The following is a 16,378-nucleotide window of genomic DNA, read 5'->3' on the forward strand; positions in this document are numbered from 1 at the left end:
CTAGTGCCCTGGAGTACACACTCAGATATGTATTCCTATGTATGTAACTGTCAGCCGTGCTCTAGTTCTCTAGTGCCCTCGAGTACACACTCAGACATGTATTCCTATGTATGTAACTGTCAGCCTGCAAGCTCCTCACTTCAAATTAAAATAACAAGGCCTGGCTGGGAAGGTGTCTCAGAGGGAGGAGGGCTTGTCACAAGTGTGTAGATTTGAATTCAAATCCCCAGAACTATAGGAAATCTGGCATGGTGATATATGTCTAATCCAAACAGAGAGATTGGAGTCAGAGACAGGAGAATGGCCTGGAGCTCGCAGGCCAGCTTGCTTGCTGGATTCCGTTGTAACAAATGTGGGGACCTTCATCCAGAGTTGTCCTTTGACCTTCGTAATAATGCATGGATCGATCATACACACAGATAAAACATCATCTCCAGTTTACCTTTTCTGCCTCATCGCAATTTTCTTGTAGACTAGAGACCTTTCTGCATGGTTTAATATATGCTACTTTCTCTTATGTGTTAGACAGTTGTCCTCAGAGTCCATAGAGAACCCACTACTGATAACCAAATCCACCAATGCTCACTGTGTTACATACAGAAAATGGCACATAGTGTTTGTACGAGATATTTCTATAGACTTTAAATCATCTCTGCATTGCATTATATACATTATATACACACACATATATACATTATATACATAATCCAATGTAAATGCCATATGTGATTGTTAGACTGTATTATCTAAGAAATAACTATGGAAAAGACCAGTTGGTACATATTCAGTACAGGTAATTTTTTTTTTTAACCCTGGGTATTTGCTTACAGTTGAGTGAACCTTAGATACCTAACTCACAGATATGGTGGTGGTTTGTATTATCTGACCAGTAGAGGTGGAATTGTTAGACACGCTAACTTGAAAGTTTTTTTCTTACAATTGAGTCTTAAATACCATTGGGGAGCGTCCGATACCCCTGATGTAGAGACAGAGACTGAGTGGCCAATGCTGATTCAGCATGTGTTAAGGATAATACACTTGCTGAGCAGCAGGTAAGGAGCTGAGTTTTCTAAGGGCAAGTTGCTAGCATAGTAGGAACGATCGTTTCATTTTAGCTGGTTTAGGCTTTTGTCTTTTCTCCAGATACTAGATTGAAACCCACATCTTAAATATGCTAATAGTGTGTTCTACCTTCCATTTAGCAGCATGTCTCAGCCCTTCAGTTAGGCTGTTTAGCATTTGAGAAAATCTTATTTTAAAACCATCTATAGTTTGTGTACGTCTGGCTGCCTCGGCTAAGGATGACCTTGAACCGATACTCCTGCTTCTGCCTCCCAAGTGCTGGGATTGCAGACAAGTCACCATGCCCAGTTTGCTTTCCACGTAATCTTTATTTTTGTATGTGGGTGTGTCTGTGCACCACATGCATGCAGTGCCTGTAGATACCAGAAGAGGGCATTGAATGCCCCTGGAACTGCACTTAACAGACTTTAGAACTACCATGGGAGTGGGGAGGGTGAGGAACTACCATGGAGTGAATAGGAGTCAAACTTGGGTTCCCCTGGAAGAGCAACCAGTGTTCCTCACGGTGAGCTCTCTCTCCAGCTCCTACAGTCTTTACTTTTATTTGCTATTAACCTGGACTTGATGTCCTTTCTCTCTGATTGTACCCTGGAAGGAGCAGTATTTCCTACTGTGCTTGGAGTAAGTTTACTGGGCAGCCTAGGGCCCTTTAGGCACACACAGAGACCTAGGTCAGAATGAGAGCAGCCAAGCAAGCTTATTCTAGCCCAATTAAGGAGAGCCTGAACAGTCAGATCCTGTTGATTGTCTCCCTGTGGATTACAGACAGACCTTCCTTAACAAGCACATTGAGAGGCTTTGCTCTTCCAACCTCTCCAGGACCACTAATTAGTCCAGCTTGCAGTGAAGAAGACACAGAGTCAAATTCTGGAAGGGAATTACTTAACTGTTTCTATGCTGGACAACTGGTAACTGATTTTCCCCATATAGTCAGTCCCTTTCTGGTCAGTCATGATGATCTATGCCTCTAGTCTAAGCATTGAGGAGGCTGAGGAAGGAAACTCTCAAGTTCAAAGCCAGGCTGAGGGGGGTGGGAGGGAGGGGATAGATAAATAAGATGAATCTTTTTTTTTTTTTTTAATTTGGGACAGTTTAGAAGTCTCTCCTTTTGTGAGTTGTTATTAATGGGACTAAAAAGGGAACTTTTAAGTTTGTAGCATCAGTTTATTTCATCTGTGCATTTGTGCTCTTGTTTTTTAAATGAAGAAATAGAAAATGTATATAAGCCCTTTTCTGCTCGAGGCTAGAAAAGACAATCAAGAAACTAGGATAAAGGACCTCATGAGGCAGCTGATAGCATGGGTTTACAAAGATATATTTCTATTAGCCCTCTGTTTGATGCCTCAGAACCAAATATACATGAAGTGTATTATATCACGGCTTGAGGGTGGGAGATGTGTGAGTCCGAAGCACTTAGGAAGAGAAGCCATGGCATGGCCCACACAGGAAGTCACTAGGCCTATCTTTGTCATATAAGCATGGATGATTTGCCTGCATGGTCCCCTGCTGTATAACTATTTGAATTATCTTCTGGTATAATGAGATTCCATATTTTTATTTATTATTATTATTATTATTATTTTGTTTTTGGTGTTTTATTTGGTTTTTTCGAGACAGGGTTTCTCTGTGTAGCTCTGTTTTGGCTCTCTCCAAAACAGTGTTAGCAGCACCTTGACATGGACCCTTAACTCATGGAAGTTAGAGAAGGAAGATCAGCCCTTAGTGTAGTAGTGTCTCTGGAGGCACAAATCATGTTTGGAGATAGGCATTGTTGTCCTTTTAAGAACAAGTCTACAAAATGTAGCTTTTCAGATCTCTAATCATCAGGAGTACCCTCCTTTAGTCAGCCATGGAGCAGAAGTAACTGTAGGAAGCAGTGAGCTCTCAGCAGTCCCATTCGGAACTTTCTGGACTTTTAGGAGTGCTCCCTGCTTGGTGGTCTGAGGGGTGTGGAGTCCAGGTGCACATCCCATGTGTTGGTCATGAGATCACTGTGATGACCATGCTCTTGTCTTTCAGGCTCAGCTTCGGGCATTTATCCCAGAGATGCTCAAGTATTCCACAGGTCGAGGGAAACCAGGCTGGGGGAAAGAAAGCTGCAAGCCTATCTGGTGGCCAGAAGACATCCCATGGGCTAATGTCCGCAGTGATGTCCGCACAGAAGAGCAAAAACAAAGGGTACGTTCCTCAGTGCTCATTAGTGTGCCATGCTGGGTCCCCCGCCTCAGTTTCTGTTGGTACAAGTCTCAGACCATTTCATAACAGTCAGGCCTCTTCCTCCAGAGCAGTCGGTTGTTCTCCGATATACAGTCCCTCTTGTTTATTACTCCTGTCACGTACACAGAAAGATCTGGAAAGGCTCTGGATTTATACTTTGTTTCTTCATAGATGTCTTTTGTAAAAGCTTTAAACCAGAGAAGCTTGGAAGTAAGAATCATTTGAAAGCTTAGAAATAGCCTTGCTTCTGATTAGCAAGAACCACTGGTGAGAGGTTTGGTGGCATTCTGTAATGCTAGTACTCAGCAGGCCAGCGCATGGAATCTCTAGTTTGAGGCCAGCCTGGACAACATAATGAGTTCTAGACCAAACCTACCTGAAAACAAAAAACAGACCAACAAAACAAATCACTAGAGAGTTAGTTGAGTGGTTAAGAGAGCTTGCTGTTCTTGCAGAAGACCTGAGTTCAATTCCCAGCACTCACAACCACACGTAACTCTAGTTACAGGGATCCGACTCTCTTCTGGCTGCCATGGGCACCGTCACACATGTAGGATACACTCACACAGACACACACAGATAATATACATACATACAAAGAGACATAATACATACTTCTTGATCAGAGTGTTACCTCTTAGGAGAAATTGGAGAGTTTGGCCTCAGTTTGAAATAGGACACAAAAGCAAAATCCAAACGTGGTTAAGAAGGAAGGACAGAAAACCATCAGTTGCTTTGCTCCAGAATAATTCTGTGGGAAGTCCTAAACTAACTCTATACAAGGTTTGATAATTACACACATGCCTGATTCTCCTGTGGTAGCATAAATCCCCAATTTCTTTGTGGCTTATTATGCTTTCCTGGTCTTTTGATGACAGGTTTCATGGACCCAGGCATTACGGACCATAGTTAAAAATTGTTATAAGCAACATGGGCGGGAGGATCTTTTATATGCTTTTGAAGATCAGCAAACACAAACTCAGGCCACCACCACACACAGTATAGCTCATCTCGTACCATCACAGACCGTAGTACAGACCTTCAGCAACCCTGATGGCACCGTGTCGCTCATCCAGGTATGTAAGCCTGACGTCTCAGGGGAGGTGGTTCGGTGCTATCTCACCTCGAATGGTAGAAGTTTCCTGTGTGCTCGCTCTTCTCTGCACATCCTAACAGCTGCTCTCGCTCTCACTCTTCCTGCCTAGCAGTCGCTTCCAAACAGTTTCATTTATTTTTTATTTCATTTTCTTATTCTGCTTGAAATGGGAAAGTCCTCACCCACATGGCCACATCTTATCTCCATCCTTTGAACCATATTTTACATTGCATGTGCTTTATTTAATTCAGAGCTATAAGTAGCTTCTGGAACTTTTACAATCAAAGCACCTGAAAATTGTTTCTTGGGTTAGGGTCCCAGTAAATAGTAGAATGCTCAGCTATCGTGTAGAAGACCATCACCTTCAATCCCCATCATCTGAGAGAGAAACAGAGGAGGATTTTTGAGGAAGGAGGAAGGGAGAAAGACAGATAGATGTGTATGTGCCAGAGAAATACCTTTTCTAAAGTGGAACAGTGTTTATTGACAGATGAGGAATCTCTAAAGTTCAGGTTGGGGTTAGAGTGTAGAGTGTTGGTTGACTGGCACCAAACTCCAGAGTGGAATGCAGTTACTCTTCTAATATTGGTTCACGCTAGTCTCTGAGAGCTGATTTAGTTATTCTCTTCCTGTCAGGAGGCATATTATGCTGAATTTGGGGCTCAGCTAGTCTTAGCTTATGTGTGAGGGCCAGGTAGAAGGTCTGTCTACTGGCATTTAACTTCCTGTGTTTCCTAGGTTGGTACAGGGGCAACAGTAGCCACATTGGCTGATGCTTCAGAACTGCCAACCACAGTCACTGTTGCCCAAGTGAATTACTCTGCTGTGGCTGATGGAGAGGTAAGAAAAGGGTTTCTGTATTTCCCTACTGAAGTAGTTCATGAATGAGTAGGAAGAAGTCAGGCCCAGAAGACGAAGGAGCAGCCTTGCAATATGTGAAACTTTTAGTATTTATCCAACCATGACAATTTGGAGAAGTATCTAATATTGTGTTAATTGTAATAATTAAAATTCATGGATCACTACTGCCCAAACCAACCTGTTAGAAACTTAGAATTTCACATTTGTAATACAGTATTTAATATAAACATAATAAAAGGGATTTTCTCTTTCATACTTTTACAAGAAAGGCCATTTGAGGGCTCCCATGCTAAGTATAGGCAATCTCCATAGTTGCAAAAAGGTTAAACTATGTATGTTGATTTTATAAGTATGTAATTTATTTAAGATGTAGTTGGCTTAAGAATAGATTCTGTACCCAAACTTGGTGGTGCCACATGCATCTTTAATCCCAGCATGTGGAGGCAGAGGCAGGTGGATCTCAGTGAGGTTAAGTCCAGTCCAGCCTGGTCTACACAGAGAAATCCTGTCTCCAAAAAAAAAAAAAAAAAATAGATTCTGTTGTCCTTTGGACCATCAGTTGGTATTGGTCATGTTGAATGCATTAGACATCAGAAATTTAAATGATATCTAATGATAATGGTATGTGTGACTCTGCTGGACAAAGGAAAAAAGCCACCAAAGTACAAAGACATTAAAGATGTGAGCTTAAAGTGGTTCGATGGGTTTGAGATTAGATGACACACTCTGGTAGGATTTAGCTAAAATATAGACAGGTTCAGTAACAAGTAGGAAGAGACAGAAGTATGTTCTCCTGCCATACGTTCAGTGACTGCTCTGTCTCCTGTGCCAGGCTCTGCAGAACAGATAGCAGACAATAAACTGTTCTTGTCCACAGGGACCATACATGGTGGGTGGGAAGGACACCCATGGGAAAGCATTCATTGAGCAGCAGCAGGAAGGGCGAGAGGGCCCTGTGGAGTGCGGTGGTTTGCTTCTGTGTGCTTTGGAGAGGAGTCATACACCTGAGCTCGGACTAGAGGGGGCAGGCAAGAACAAAGGGTTCTGGGATAGAAGTGTGTCCTGTGCAAGGCAAGCAGGCATTCCACACTCAGTTTTGAAAACCTGAAATGGCTACAGTGACTTGCTCTAACCAGACATAACAGGGGCCACCAATTGAAGCGCCTCAGCAAAGTGAGTTTTTCTCAGCAAGGCAGTAGGACATCTTCTGAATAACTCTACCTCTTGGGCTTAGCCTTCTCTTTGGACATGGTAGCATACAAACACATACATTCACACGGGAAGGAAGGGGTGAACAAGGCTCAGGCAACATGGCCAAGGAAAGCACTGCTTAGAAGCAGGGCCTGCCAAGTCTGCCTCTGCCTCCCATCCAAACCCAACAAATTTCTTTGTTTCTTCCCCATACCCTTCCTCCATCCATCTTTCCCTGTCTCGTTCCCTTCCTATCTCTTGACACGGGCTTACTATATAGGCCAAGCCGACCTGGGGACTAGGGACCTTCTGAGTGCTGGGCTAGGCATGTGCTACCATACTGGCCTCCAAGTATTTTCAGTGATTTCTCTTAGTGCTTCCAGAACTACTTGGTATAGACACAATCAAATTCAAATGTAAATTCTAACAGTCCCCCCTTTTTGCACAGAATACAGCTTGCTGAAGCCCTCCCTATACATTATAGGCCATGTTGTGTGCATTCATTTGGTGAAAAACATAATAATGTTATGTTTTGACTTTTGACTGTCCTTGTCCTTTCTGCCTCAGGTGGAACAAAATTGGGCCACGTTACAGGGCGGTGAAATGACCATCCAGACGACGCAAGCATCAGAGGCCACCCAGGCGGTAGCATCACTGGCAGAAGCCGCAGTGGCAGCTTCTCAGGAGATGCAACAGGGAGCCACTGTCACCATGGCCCTCAACAGGTGGAGGCAGGGGCTGGGAAGAATGGGATTGCAGGCCTGTGCTAAGAGAGCTGCCGCGTTCCTCTTCAGTCACAGCCGACAGGGACACACACACACAGCTCATAAGACACTGCAGGCTGAGCTGTTTCCTTCAGTCTTGGGCATGGAGCTCCCAGGGCTTCGTGCATAAAACAGACATTCTGATGCTGAGCTATAGAACTTTGATTTCTAGCCAGCCCCACCAAGAAACATTGAACCCTTTCTTTTGAAGACTATCTAGGAGGGACACACTGCAGAAAGAGAGAGGCATTTCCCAAAACAGCATTGCATGCTCCTTTCTGGCCACTTCCTGCTGAGTGTTGACAGGAAAGGTCATCATCCTTTATTCTTGACTCTTGACCCAAGTTTATTTTCAGCAGACCCAAGAATTTTTATTAATCAGTAAGAACGGGGACCTTAAAGTCACTCTGCCCTGTCATTTGCTGGCTGGCTGACCTTGAGCAGTTTATTTAAACTCAGCGCCCAGGCTCTCTTTCTGTAGACTAACTGTATGCCTCTCCCTGCCTTGAGGAGGTGTTGAAAGAACTGAAGGCATCAGTGTGAGTGAGAGCCTAGGATCAGGGCCGCTGCTAATCATTGTGTGCAGTCTTTAACTCACATAGTCCTTGCACTCTCTGGCAAGCCAGCACTCTTACGGGTGAGCTGTGAGTAGAGAGGAGTGTTGCAGCAGTCTCTGCTGTCAAAGAAATCCTCCTTGGGCCTGGGACTTAATTTCAGTGAACCACATAAGAGTTGATGTTAGAATGAGCATTGTAGATATCCAGAGAGGAATACAAAAGCCAGCTAAAGTGTAGTTTGGGGGCATCTTTTTTGTTGTTAAGCTGCTTTTTTAAAAAGGTTTAGGTTGGTAGGGATAGAGGGCTGGTATTTTTTGTTTGTTTGTCTTTGTTTTTCGAGGGCTGGAGAGCACAGATAGATACGCTTGTGTGCAGTGAGCTGTATGAGGCTGTACAATGTGTTGACTGACAAGAGGATCCCAAGGTCACATAGATTTCTGGTTTGAATCCTGGCTAAACTCTTTGTTAGCCATTTGCCCCTAAGAAATTTCGCGCCTAGTGTGAGTTTCCTCTTTGTTTTTGTAGGGTAATATTCACAAACAGACTTCGGAACTCAGTAATACAGGATGTATGAAGTTTCTAGAGGAACCTGCTCGTGTTAGCACTCAGAGAATTAAGTCTAGTCTATCTTCCTCATTTCTTCTCTTCCTTCCCTCGACCTTTCCTTCTTTCGTTTTTCCCTCTCCCTGCCTTCCTCCCTCTCTTCAACCCCCTCTCCTCCCACCTCTTTGTTTCCAGGGAGTCTCACTCTACCCTAGGTTGATCTAGAACTCACTCTGTCCCAGGCTGGCCTTGAACATGTGGCTGATCCTCCTGTCTTTTTTTTTGGGGGGGGGGTTCGAGACAGGGTTTCTCTGTGTAGCCCTAGCTGTCCTGGAACTCACTTTTGTAGAGCAGGCTGGCCTCGAACTCAGAAATCCACCTGCCTCTGCCTCCTGAGTGCTGGGATTAAAGGCGTGTGCCACCACACCCGGCATTCCTCCTGTCTTAAAGTCTCTGGAGTACTGGGATTATATTATAGGTGTGAGCCACCATGCTCATGGTATTTAAGTTATACTGCAAGGGACTGGGGACTGAGGTTAGTGGGGGAGTCTGACCTGCATGAGGCCCTGGATTTAGGTTGTGTTTTAAGATTTGTCTATCAGAATTGATTATAGTGGGATATAAGTATAAAGCCAGTTAGGACAAGGCAAACCAAAGCCTAGGTATGCTTTTTTAAAGGTTTGAAAGTCCTTGATTTGAAGGCAGTCATGATGTAGACATGGTTGGTCAGACTCTAAGACTGAGACTCAAGCATGCACTCACTCTTGTCCTCTTAAGACTTAACATGTCCTGGGGCCACTGATGTGTGCTCTGCAGAATCGTGGAAATGGCCTTCTTCCACTCCTTCCTTCAAGGTACTCAGATAAATTTCTAAAAGCTCGGAGGGAAACCCACCTGCCTTTGGACTGGTGTCCCCTTACTGTTACTTTGGGTCTAAAGTAAAGCAAGCCATCACTAAAAACCAACAAAACCAGAACCTTGCAACCAACACCTTGAACTTCCAGTGAAGTGTGGTATCCTGGGAACCCTGCACATAGTGGAAAATCTGAGGCATATTCTGGCTCCCTTCGCTGTGAGGATAAAGTTTATTTCTAAAGGCAGTGAACATAATGGTATCCCCTGAGGGCTTGTTAACAGAACTAAGATGCAGCTGCAGTGTTTACTCCAGAAAGGAGAGTGGGGGGTCACTGTGGCTTGAAGGAGAAAAGAGATGTTGAAATCTGTTTGCAATCAGTCCAATGCCCCAGTGAGTCCTGGGGTGATGTGTTGCCACTTCCGCCAGAAGCCAAGCCTGGCAGCACAGCAAACTGTAACCCACAGGTGACTGCTCTGTCAGGAGGGTTGAGTCTAACAACCCCTTACTGAGTGAGTCAGTGTGCTTGAGATACAGGGGATCCCTTTATCCCTTCAAAATTCCTTGTTGGAATCCTCTTGATGAACAATACAGAGAATGCTGGTGGTTGTTCCTGTGGTAACAAGGTGGTTCCATAATCTGCCCTAGTCTGTTTCAGGTACAGCTGGAACAAGCATGATTCTCTAATCACCTGCACCTCTGCTGCACTATAAACAGCAGATGGGAGTGCAGGGTGAGAAAGGACAAGCAAGCTGTGAGGAAAGGCAGATGGATGGGGCCTAAGGAGGCGTAGGGTTCCTTCATCCACTAGAGGGGAAGTGGGGACAGCTGCAGGACAGACCTGTTTTTCAACTATGCTGTTAAAAGAGTTTTTACAGCAAGTCAGAACAAGACCCAGAGCTGCACAGCCTCTTAGCCCACCCTGGCTTTGTAACAAATCTAAAGGGGCTCTAACAATCTAAAGAGTTATCAGTATTAGAAACTGAAATTGGTGTTCATTTTAATGTATAAAATAAAGAATAAACTGGCACTTTTAGGGAGGAGGCAGGAAAGGAATCATAGTGAACAAATAAAGGAGAGCATCACACACATGTGCGTGCGTACACACACACACACACAAAACAAAAACAAAACCCCAGACATCTCTTCATCTGCACAAGCAGCAGGGCAAGGAGGCAACTGTGCCTCCCTGGCCAGGATCTTCTGCACTGAACCAGACCCTTCTGCAGGGTTCTGACTCAAGTCCCCCCAGTGCAGCCCTGCATTGAGATAGATGCATGCATGGGAGAGGTTTGAACTTGTTTGTTCACTGGGCCTGTATTTACCTTAGGAAAAACCTACTTTACATTGTTTTGTAAATACAGCATTTTTGTGTCTGTTGACCACACTGCTTCCACTCAGCACTGTAAGGAAGCTGGGGCCTGGTCTTTCTTTCCAGGGAGCTTAGAAGATGCCTTTCTTTAACTGTGGCCACTGCTTTAAAAAGAAGCAAAGCAGAGCATGATGGTACCTGTCCTTATCGGCACTTGAAGCACTTGATTGGCTAGAATCTGCTTATCATCCAGGCTCAAACAAACAAAAAAAGTCAAGGGGCAGGAGGAAGGAAGGAAAAGAAAATGAACCATATTTTAAAATAAAGTTCATTCTTTTTTCTTTTAATTGACTGATAATACTGATACACATATCTAGAAAGCATTGTGACATTTTAAAATATTCTTATACTCTTCTTCAAGCAAAAAATACTATTAGAGCTATTATTTATATATACATATATATTAATATGACATATTAATATTTTGACCAAAGGTCCACCCCCTTTTTATTTATTTTTTTTTTTTTTATTTTTTGGTTTTTCGAGACAGGGTTTCTCTGTATAGCCCTGGCTATCCTGGAACTTACTTTGTAGACAGGCTGGCCTCGAACTCAGAAATCCACCTGCCTCTGCCTCCCAAGTGCCGGGATTAAAGGCGTGTGCCACCACTGCCCGGCACCCCCTTTTTATAAAGACATTTTAATTTTATATTAATATATACATATAACTGATAAAGACTATATGTATTAACCATATTATGGATATGAATGTATATTAAAATAGTGTATAGTAATAAATATTATGTATTACATATAAAATATGTTGTTTTAGTATATAGATTGACTTGACATTGGTCCAATAAGAGGGGATAGATAATGTAGACCCGAACATCCTTACCTATAGTAGGTAAGGACTGCACTCTTTCTTGTAGGTTAAAATTAGACATATACTTAATCCCGACACTAGGGAGGCAGAAGCAGGTGGATCACTGAGTTTGAGGCCATCCTGGTCCTACAGAGTGAGTTCCAAGGCAGCCAGGGATACACAGAAACCCTGTCTCAAAACAAACAAAAAAAATTAGACATCTACAAAAGTTGATGGGGCTGGTGAGATGGCTCAGTGGGTAAGAGCACCCGACTGCTCTTCCGAAGGTCCAGAGTTCAAATCCCAGCGACCACATGGTGGCTCACAACCATCCGTAATGAGATCTGACGCCCTCTTCTGGTGTGTCTGAAGACAGCTACAGTGTACTTACATATAATAATAAATAAATAAATCTTTAAAAAAAAAAAAAAGTTGATGAGAGGCATGGAGATATCGTAGTAAAGTGTTAGGAGGTGGGGGGAGGGCAGTGCCATATTTGATTCCTATCCCCAGCCACGGGGTATGGTGGTTTGCTTTTGTAACTCAGCCGTGCTCGGGAGGTAGAGATAGCCGATCCCTGGAGCTCACTGACTGCCAGCCTAGCCTCATTGGGTGTATTCCAGGACAGTGCCTTTGAAAGAGGGGAGGGGGTGGATCCCTGGCCAGTACACATGCAGTGTTGGAATCTGTTCTGGTGTGAAAGTGGATTGTGACTAAAATTTACAAAGTAAATTAGTGATAGTATTTTAATTAGTATTTACAGTTTTAAATAATGAATTTTTAAAAATATTTATTTTATATGAATAAGTATACATACATGTACATATGTTTGTATGCCAAATGTATGCCTGGTCCCATTGGCAGTCAGAAGAGAGCTTCAGCTTCCCTGGAACTGGAACCACCACATGGGTGCTAGGAATCTAACCTGAGGCCTCTGCAAGAGCAGCCAGTGCTCTTGACCACTGAGCCAGCTCTCCAGCCATAAAGTATATATTTCCCCTTCGTATCAAGAGTTGAACTTAGGACCTCACACATGCTAGGCACATGCTCTCCCCCTGAGCTGTATATATTCTCAGTATTTTTAAGTTTTAATTTTGTGACAAGGTGTCACAGTGGTGCCAGGGCTGGCCTTGAACTTACTCCATAGTTCATAATTTATATATTCCTCCTGCTCAGCTTGCTAAATAAGTAGCATTATAGGCCCCAGACATGACTCTAACTACTCCAACCAACCCAGAACAAGACCCAGTAAGCTTCAGACTCTGGGTGTTCCTTCTGCCTCAGCCTTCCAAGTAATTCCAGTTAAAGCAGGACCCACTCGCAACTCTTTGAGCTGATGCCTGATGTAGTGTTCTTACCAACTCTTTAGTTTAGCGGGAGATTCAGTTTTTCTATAGAAAGCACAGACTTTACCAAAGGCTCTCCTTTGTTTCTAGAATAACCCTGTTTCTTCATCTTCTAAGTGGCGCCTGCTCCATCCATACTTCTGAGGGATGCCCTAGTGTGTGCTGGCTTTGGCCTCCAGCTCTACAAAACAAAATTTCAGTATGATTCTGCTTATTTGTTTGATATGTGATAGGTAGTATTTCTGAGAATTTAAGTTCTGCAAGGTCCTGTGTGTGTGTGTGTGTGTGTGTGTGTGTTCATATTCATTTTACATAGGGGGCAGGGCTTAAAAGCAAAGCAGATTAGTTCTGTCTGTCTGTCTGGCCTGGCATTACTGTATCCTTGCTTTATCTGCTGAGCTTCTCCAATGAAAGAACTGTATGTAATAAGGTATGCTTTGGTATGGTCTGCTCATGACTTGTCTGTACCAGCCAGCCAGTCCCTACTCCCTCACCAGTCTCCACTAGAGCCTGGGGTGTAAGAGGGTAATGTGAGTAGTGCAAAGCCTGCATAGTCAATTCTGGTACTCCCTCAGGAACCCCAGATTGTCAGCTGATAGCTCCATCTTCATAGTGGAGATTCGGAAATTCCTCTGGGCTGTTTGTTTTGTTTTTAAAATCATTGAAATTTACATGGCAAATTTTAGTCTTCTTTAGGAATTTTCTTCCTTAAAAAATAAAGCCGGGTGTGGTGGCACACACCTTTAATCCCAGCACTTGGGAGGTAGAGGCAGGCGAATTTCTGAGTTCAAGGCTAATCTGGTCTACAGAGTTCCAGGACAACCAGGACTACACAGAGAAACCCTGTCTCAAAAAACCAAAAACAAACAAAACAAAATATATATATATATATAATAAAAATTAAACAATATGTCTTATTAAGTGGTTTAAATGAAAAGATAATGGTATGTCTTAGAGGGCGTGACATTACAGAGTCAAGACAAATGGATGCTTATTTATATAGTAAAAGCAGATCGCAAGGAGAAGGGAAAACTGGTTCCCAAACTGCTAGAACCATGAGCTCCCTTTCAGCAGCTGTCTCTGCTCTGTGCCTTGTAGGAAAGGGAGGTCATGGTTCCCATTGAATTTAGGAGATAAGAAGCTTGGTCTTATGGTAATGGTTTTAAATGCCAAGACTCCATGTGTAGTGATGTCTACATAGAAGTGAAGCAAGAGGAGGAGCTGGGTAGTTCAAGTTAGTAGCCAGCCATTGTTTCACATTTAAAAGCATGTATATAAACTGTGTTGTTATTATTTAATATGGGTCAGATAACAAGTCTAGATTGCTGACTGCTTAGATTATCATTCATCTTTGGCATAAAAGGATAACTTCTAGTGGTCCGCCTTATGTTGTCATGAGCAGAAGAGGAAACATTGTGATTGACAGCCAAAATGGTTTTGTATGAGCATGGATCAGAGCTTGCACTTGTACCATTGATATCAATAAGGAAGGACTGATAATGAGCATCTTCTGACCTCACTCCTTACCATATCTCAGTTTAAAGAAAACTTCACATTAGCTCTAGAAAATATGTATGACTTGCGATTCTTCTAGCTGTTTATAATCTCTGAAATTACTCCTACTCTTTAGCCCTGGTGACCAAAGAGCCTAGGGAAGACAGTGTTGTGCCTTGACTCATCTTGCATATACCCCTGTCCTATCTCTGTACCCACAGTGAAGCTGCCGCCCATGCTGTCGCCACTCTGGCTGAAGCCACCTTACAAGGTGGGGGACAGATAGTCCTGTCTGGGGAAACCGCAGCAGCCGTCGGAGCACTTACTGGAGTCCAAGATGCTAATGGTAAGAGATCATGAATATTTTATTGACTGTATTCCCTGTTTCCACTTAAACCTTCCTGATATAGCTGGCAACAAACCTGTTAGAAAGACATTGAGCTTGGTTTGAGTTTTTCTTCGTAGATAGGCAATTAATGCCTAGGAAAATCTAGGGGCCCCCGATTCCTTTTACTAATAGGCTTCTTGAGGTTCCCTGAAGGAAAATGCTATAATAATGGCTACCTGATTGGAGTATTTTTTTAAAATTAGCTGTTTTGCTAAGATGAGAGGTGCTGAGGCATACTTAAGCATTTGCTTTAGAGCACTTCCTTCCTTTACTGTCCTATGGGGTAGGGTAAGTTGTTGATCTTGACTGCAGTAGAGACGCCCATGGGTGGGTGGAACGCACCGACTCAGGCCAAAAGGCACAGCACAGCATGTCACCTGACCCAGGATATGCAATAGGCCATGATGAACGCACTTTTCTGGTTGGTCCTCTGTGCTCTATGTGGCCTTACCAAGGCCATCTGGGTTTAGACAGTGACTTGCCACCACCCTGCCTTTCTTTCCAGCTCTTTGACTTCCTGGATATTGGTAACTATCTGGAATAAACAAAAAGGGTAAAGTTCATACAAGTGTGGTGGCAAAAACTTATGGCTCCAACCCAGATCTTTGGATCCACTTCAGCGGGCTCTGGAGTCAGTGGGGAAGACCTGGGCTCCCGGGGGTGTCTCAGAAGACTGGGTGAGAGGGCAGCAGCCTGATCTGTGGCACTGCCTGTGCCTAGCAGCCTGACTACTTATCTGTGGTATGGGAGAGATTGGTATTTAAAAGTCCTGGCAAGAGGGTAAATAGATAACATCTTTTTATCTAGGCAGAGAGTTCCTTAGTGGCATTAAATGTCTGAAAGAGAAGTTTCAACTGAGTGTAGTGGCACATGCCTTTAATCCCAGCACTGGGAAGGCAGGGCAGGCCAATCTCTGCGAAGTACTATAGTAAGACTGTCTCAGAATAAAGAGAGCAGGGGAGAGGTGGAGGGAAGGAGGCAGAGGTTTCTAGCACTGTTTTTTTGGTTTTATGGTCGGCCCATAAGAACTAAATACTCTGCAAGCAGGAAAGTCTTGGGGGAAGACACAATGTGTCTTTTATAGTAGGAAAAGGTTTTTCTGTTCTAGGAGAGAGCAGTGTAGGGACTACTAGCTAATGTCACTTCTGAGAATTGTTTTTCCAAACAAGAAAACAAATTACATACTACAACCACTGGCTGTTTTTCTCTGAACCTGGGGGCTTTCTTTCTTACACTAACCTGAATGGTTTTAGCCAGAGTACTGCAGGATAAAGGACACGGTGGGCCATGGAGGGAATTAAGGAACAGTTCCTTCTGTGGCTAGGACCCTGCCTCTTGCTTTACCTTTGCTTGTCCCCATCTGCGCTCTCCTCTCCTTACTAAGGGGAAGGTAGGCTCTCTGGCCACATGGCATCCTTCTGAACTACAGTTCTCACTCTCAGTGGAACTGCTAAGACACTTACCATATGGGTTTTGTGAGAGATTTTGTTACCCATTCTGATAGACTTTATATATCTGAGAGAGAACTGGCTGCTTTAGGGTTCTAGCTCCTTCCTGGCCTTACTTTTTCAGAACGACAAATTTATACCGATGTTGTCTAAAGATGCTCTGGCTATTGAGCCAAATAGGCTTGATGGGCCATATAATAAAGTTGAATCACATTCTCTCCTGTCTAGTAATAGAAGTTGCCTCCTCTTTAGTAGTTTCCATGTTGCTGGCTGTATTCTTGATAAAAGAACATTTGTGGTCTGTATCTAAGAGCCCACAGTTCCAGCCAAGCCTAGTGACACGTGCCTGTAGCCCTACTAC

The 16,378-nt window shown here is 43.5% G+C and overlaps 1 protein-coding gene across 8 annotated transcripts in view; it reads left to right on the forward strand.

Moving 5' to 3' along the window:
- Nucleotides 1–16,378, forward strand: part of Nrf1 (nuclear respiratory factor 1) — a 107,888-nt gene that overhangs the window by 65,640 nt on the left and 25,870 nt on the right. For all 8 annotated transcript variants that reach the window (XM_021165121.2, XM_021165122.2, XM_021165118.2 and 5 more), the window contains 5 exons: nucleotides 3,103–3,261; nucleotides 4,179–4,376; nucleotides 5,135–5,236; nucleotides 7,016–7,173; nucleotides 14,403–14,527. In XM_021165121.2, the coding sequence (XP_021020780.1) occupies nucleotides 3,103–3,261; nucleotides 4,179–4,376; nucleotides 5,135–5,236; nucleotides 7,016–7,173; nucleotides 14,403–14,527 (742 nt within the window). The remainder of the gene's footprint in view (nucleotides 1–3,102; nucleotides 3,262–4,178; nucleotides 4,377–5,134; nucleotides 5,237–7,015; nucleotides 7,174–14,402; nucleotides 14,528–16,378) is intronic.

The sequence above is a fragment of the Mus caroli genome, chromosome 6 (genome assembly GCF_900094665.2).
Source record: "Mus caroli chromosome 6, CAROLI_EIJ_v1.1, whole genome shotgun sequence".
Lineage (NCBI taxonomy): Eukaryota > Metazoa > Chordata > Mammalia > Rodentia > Muridae > Mus > Mus caroli.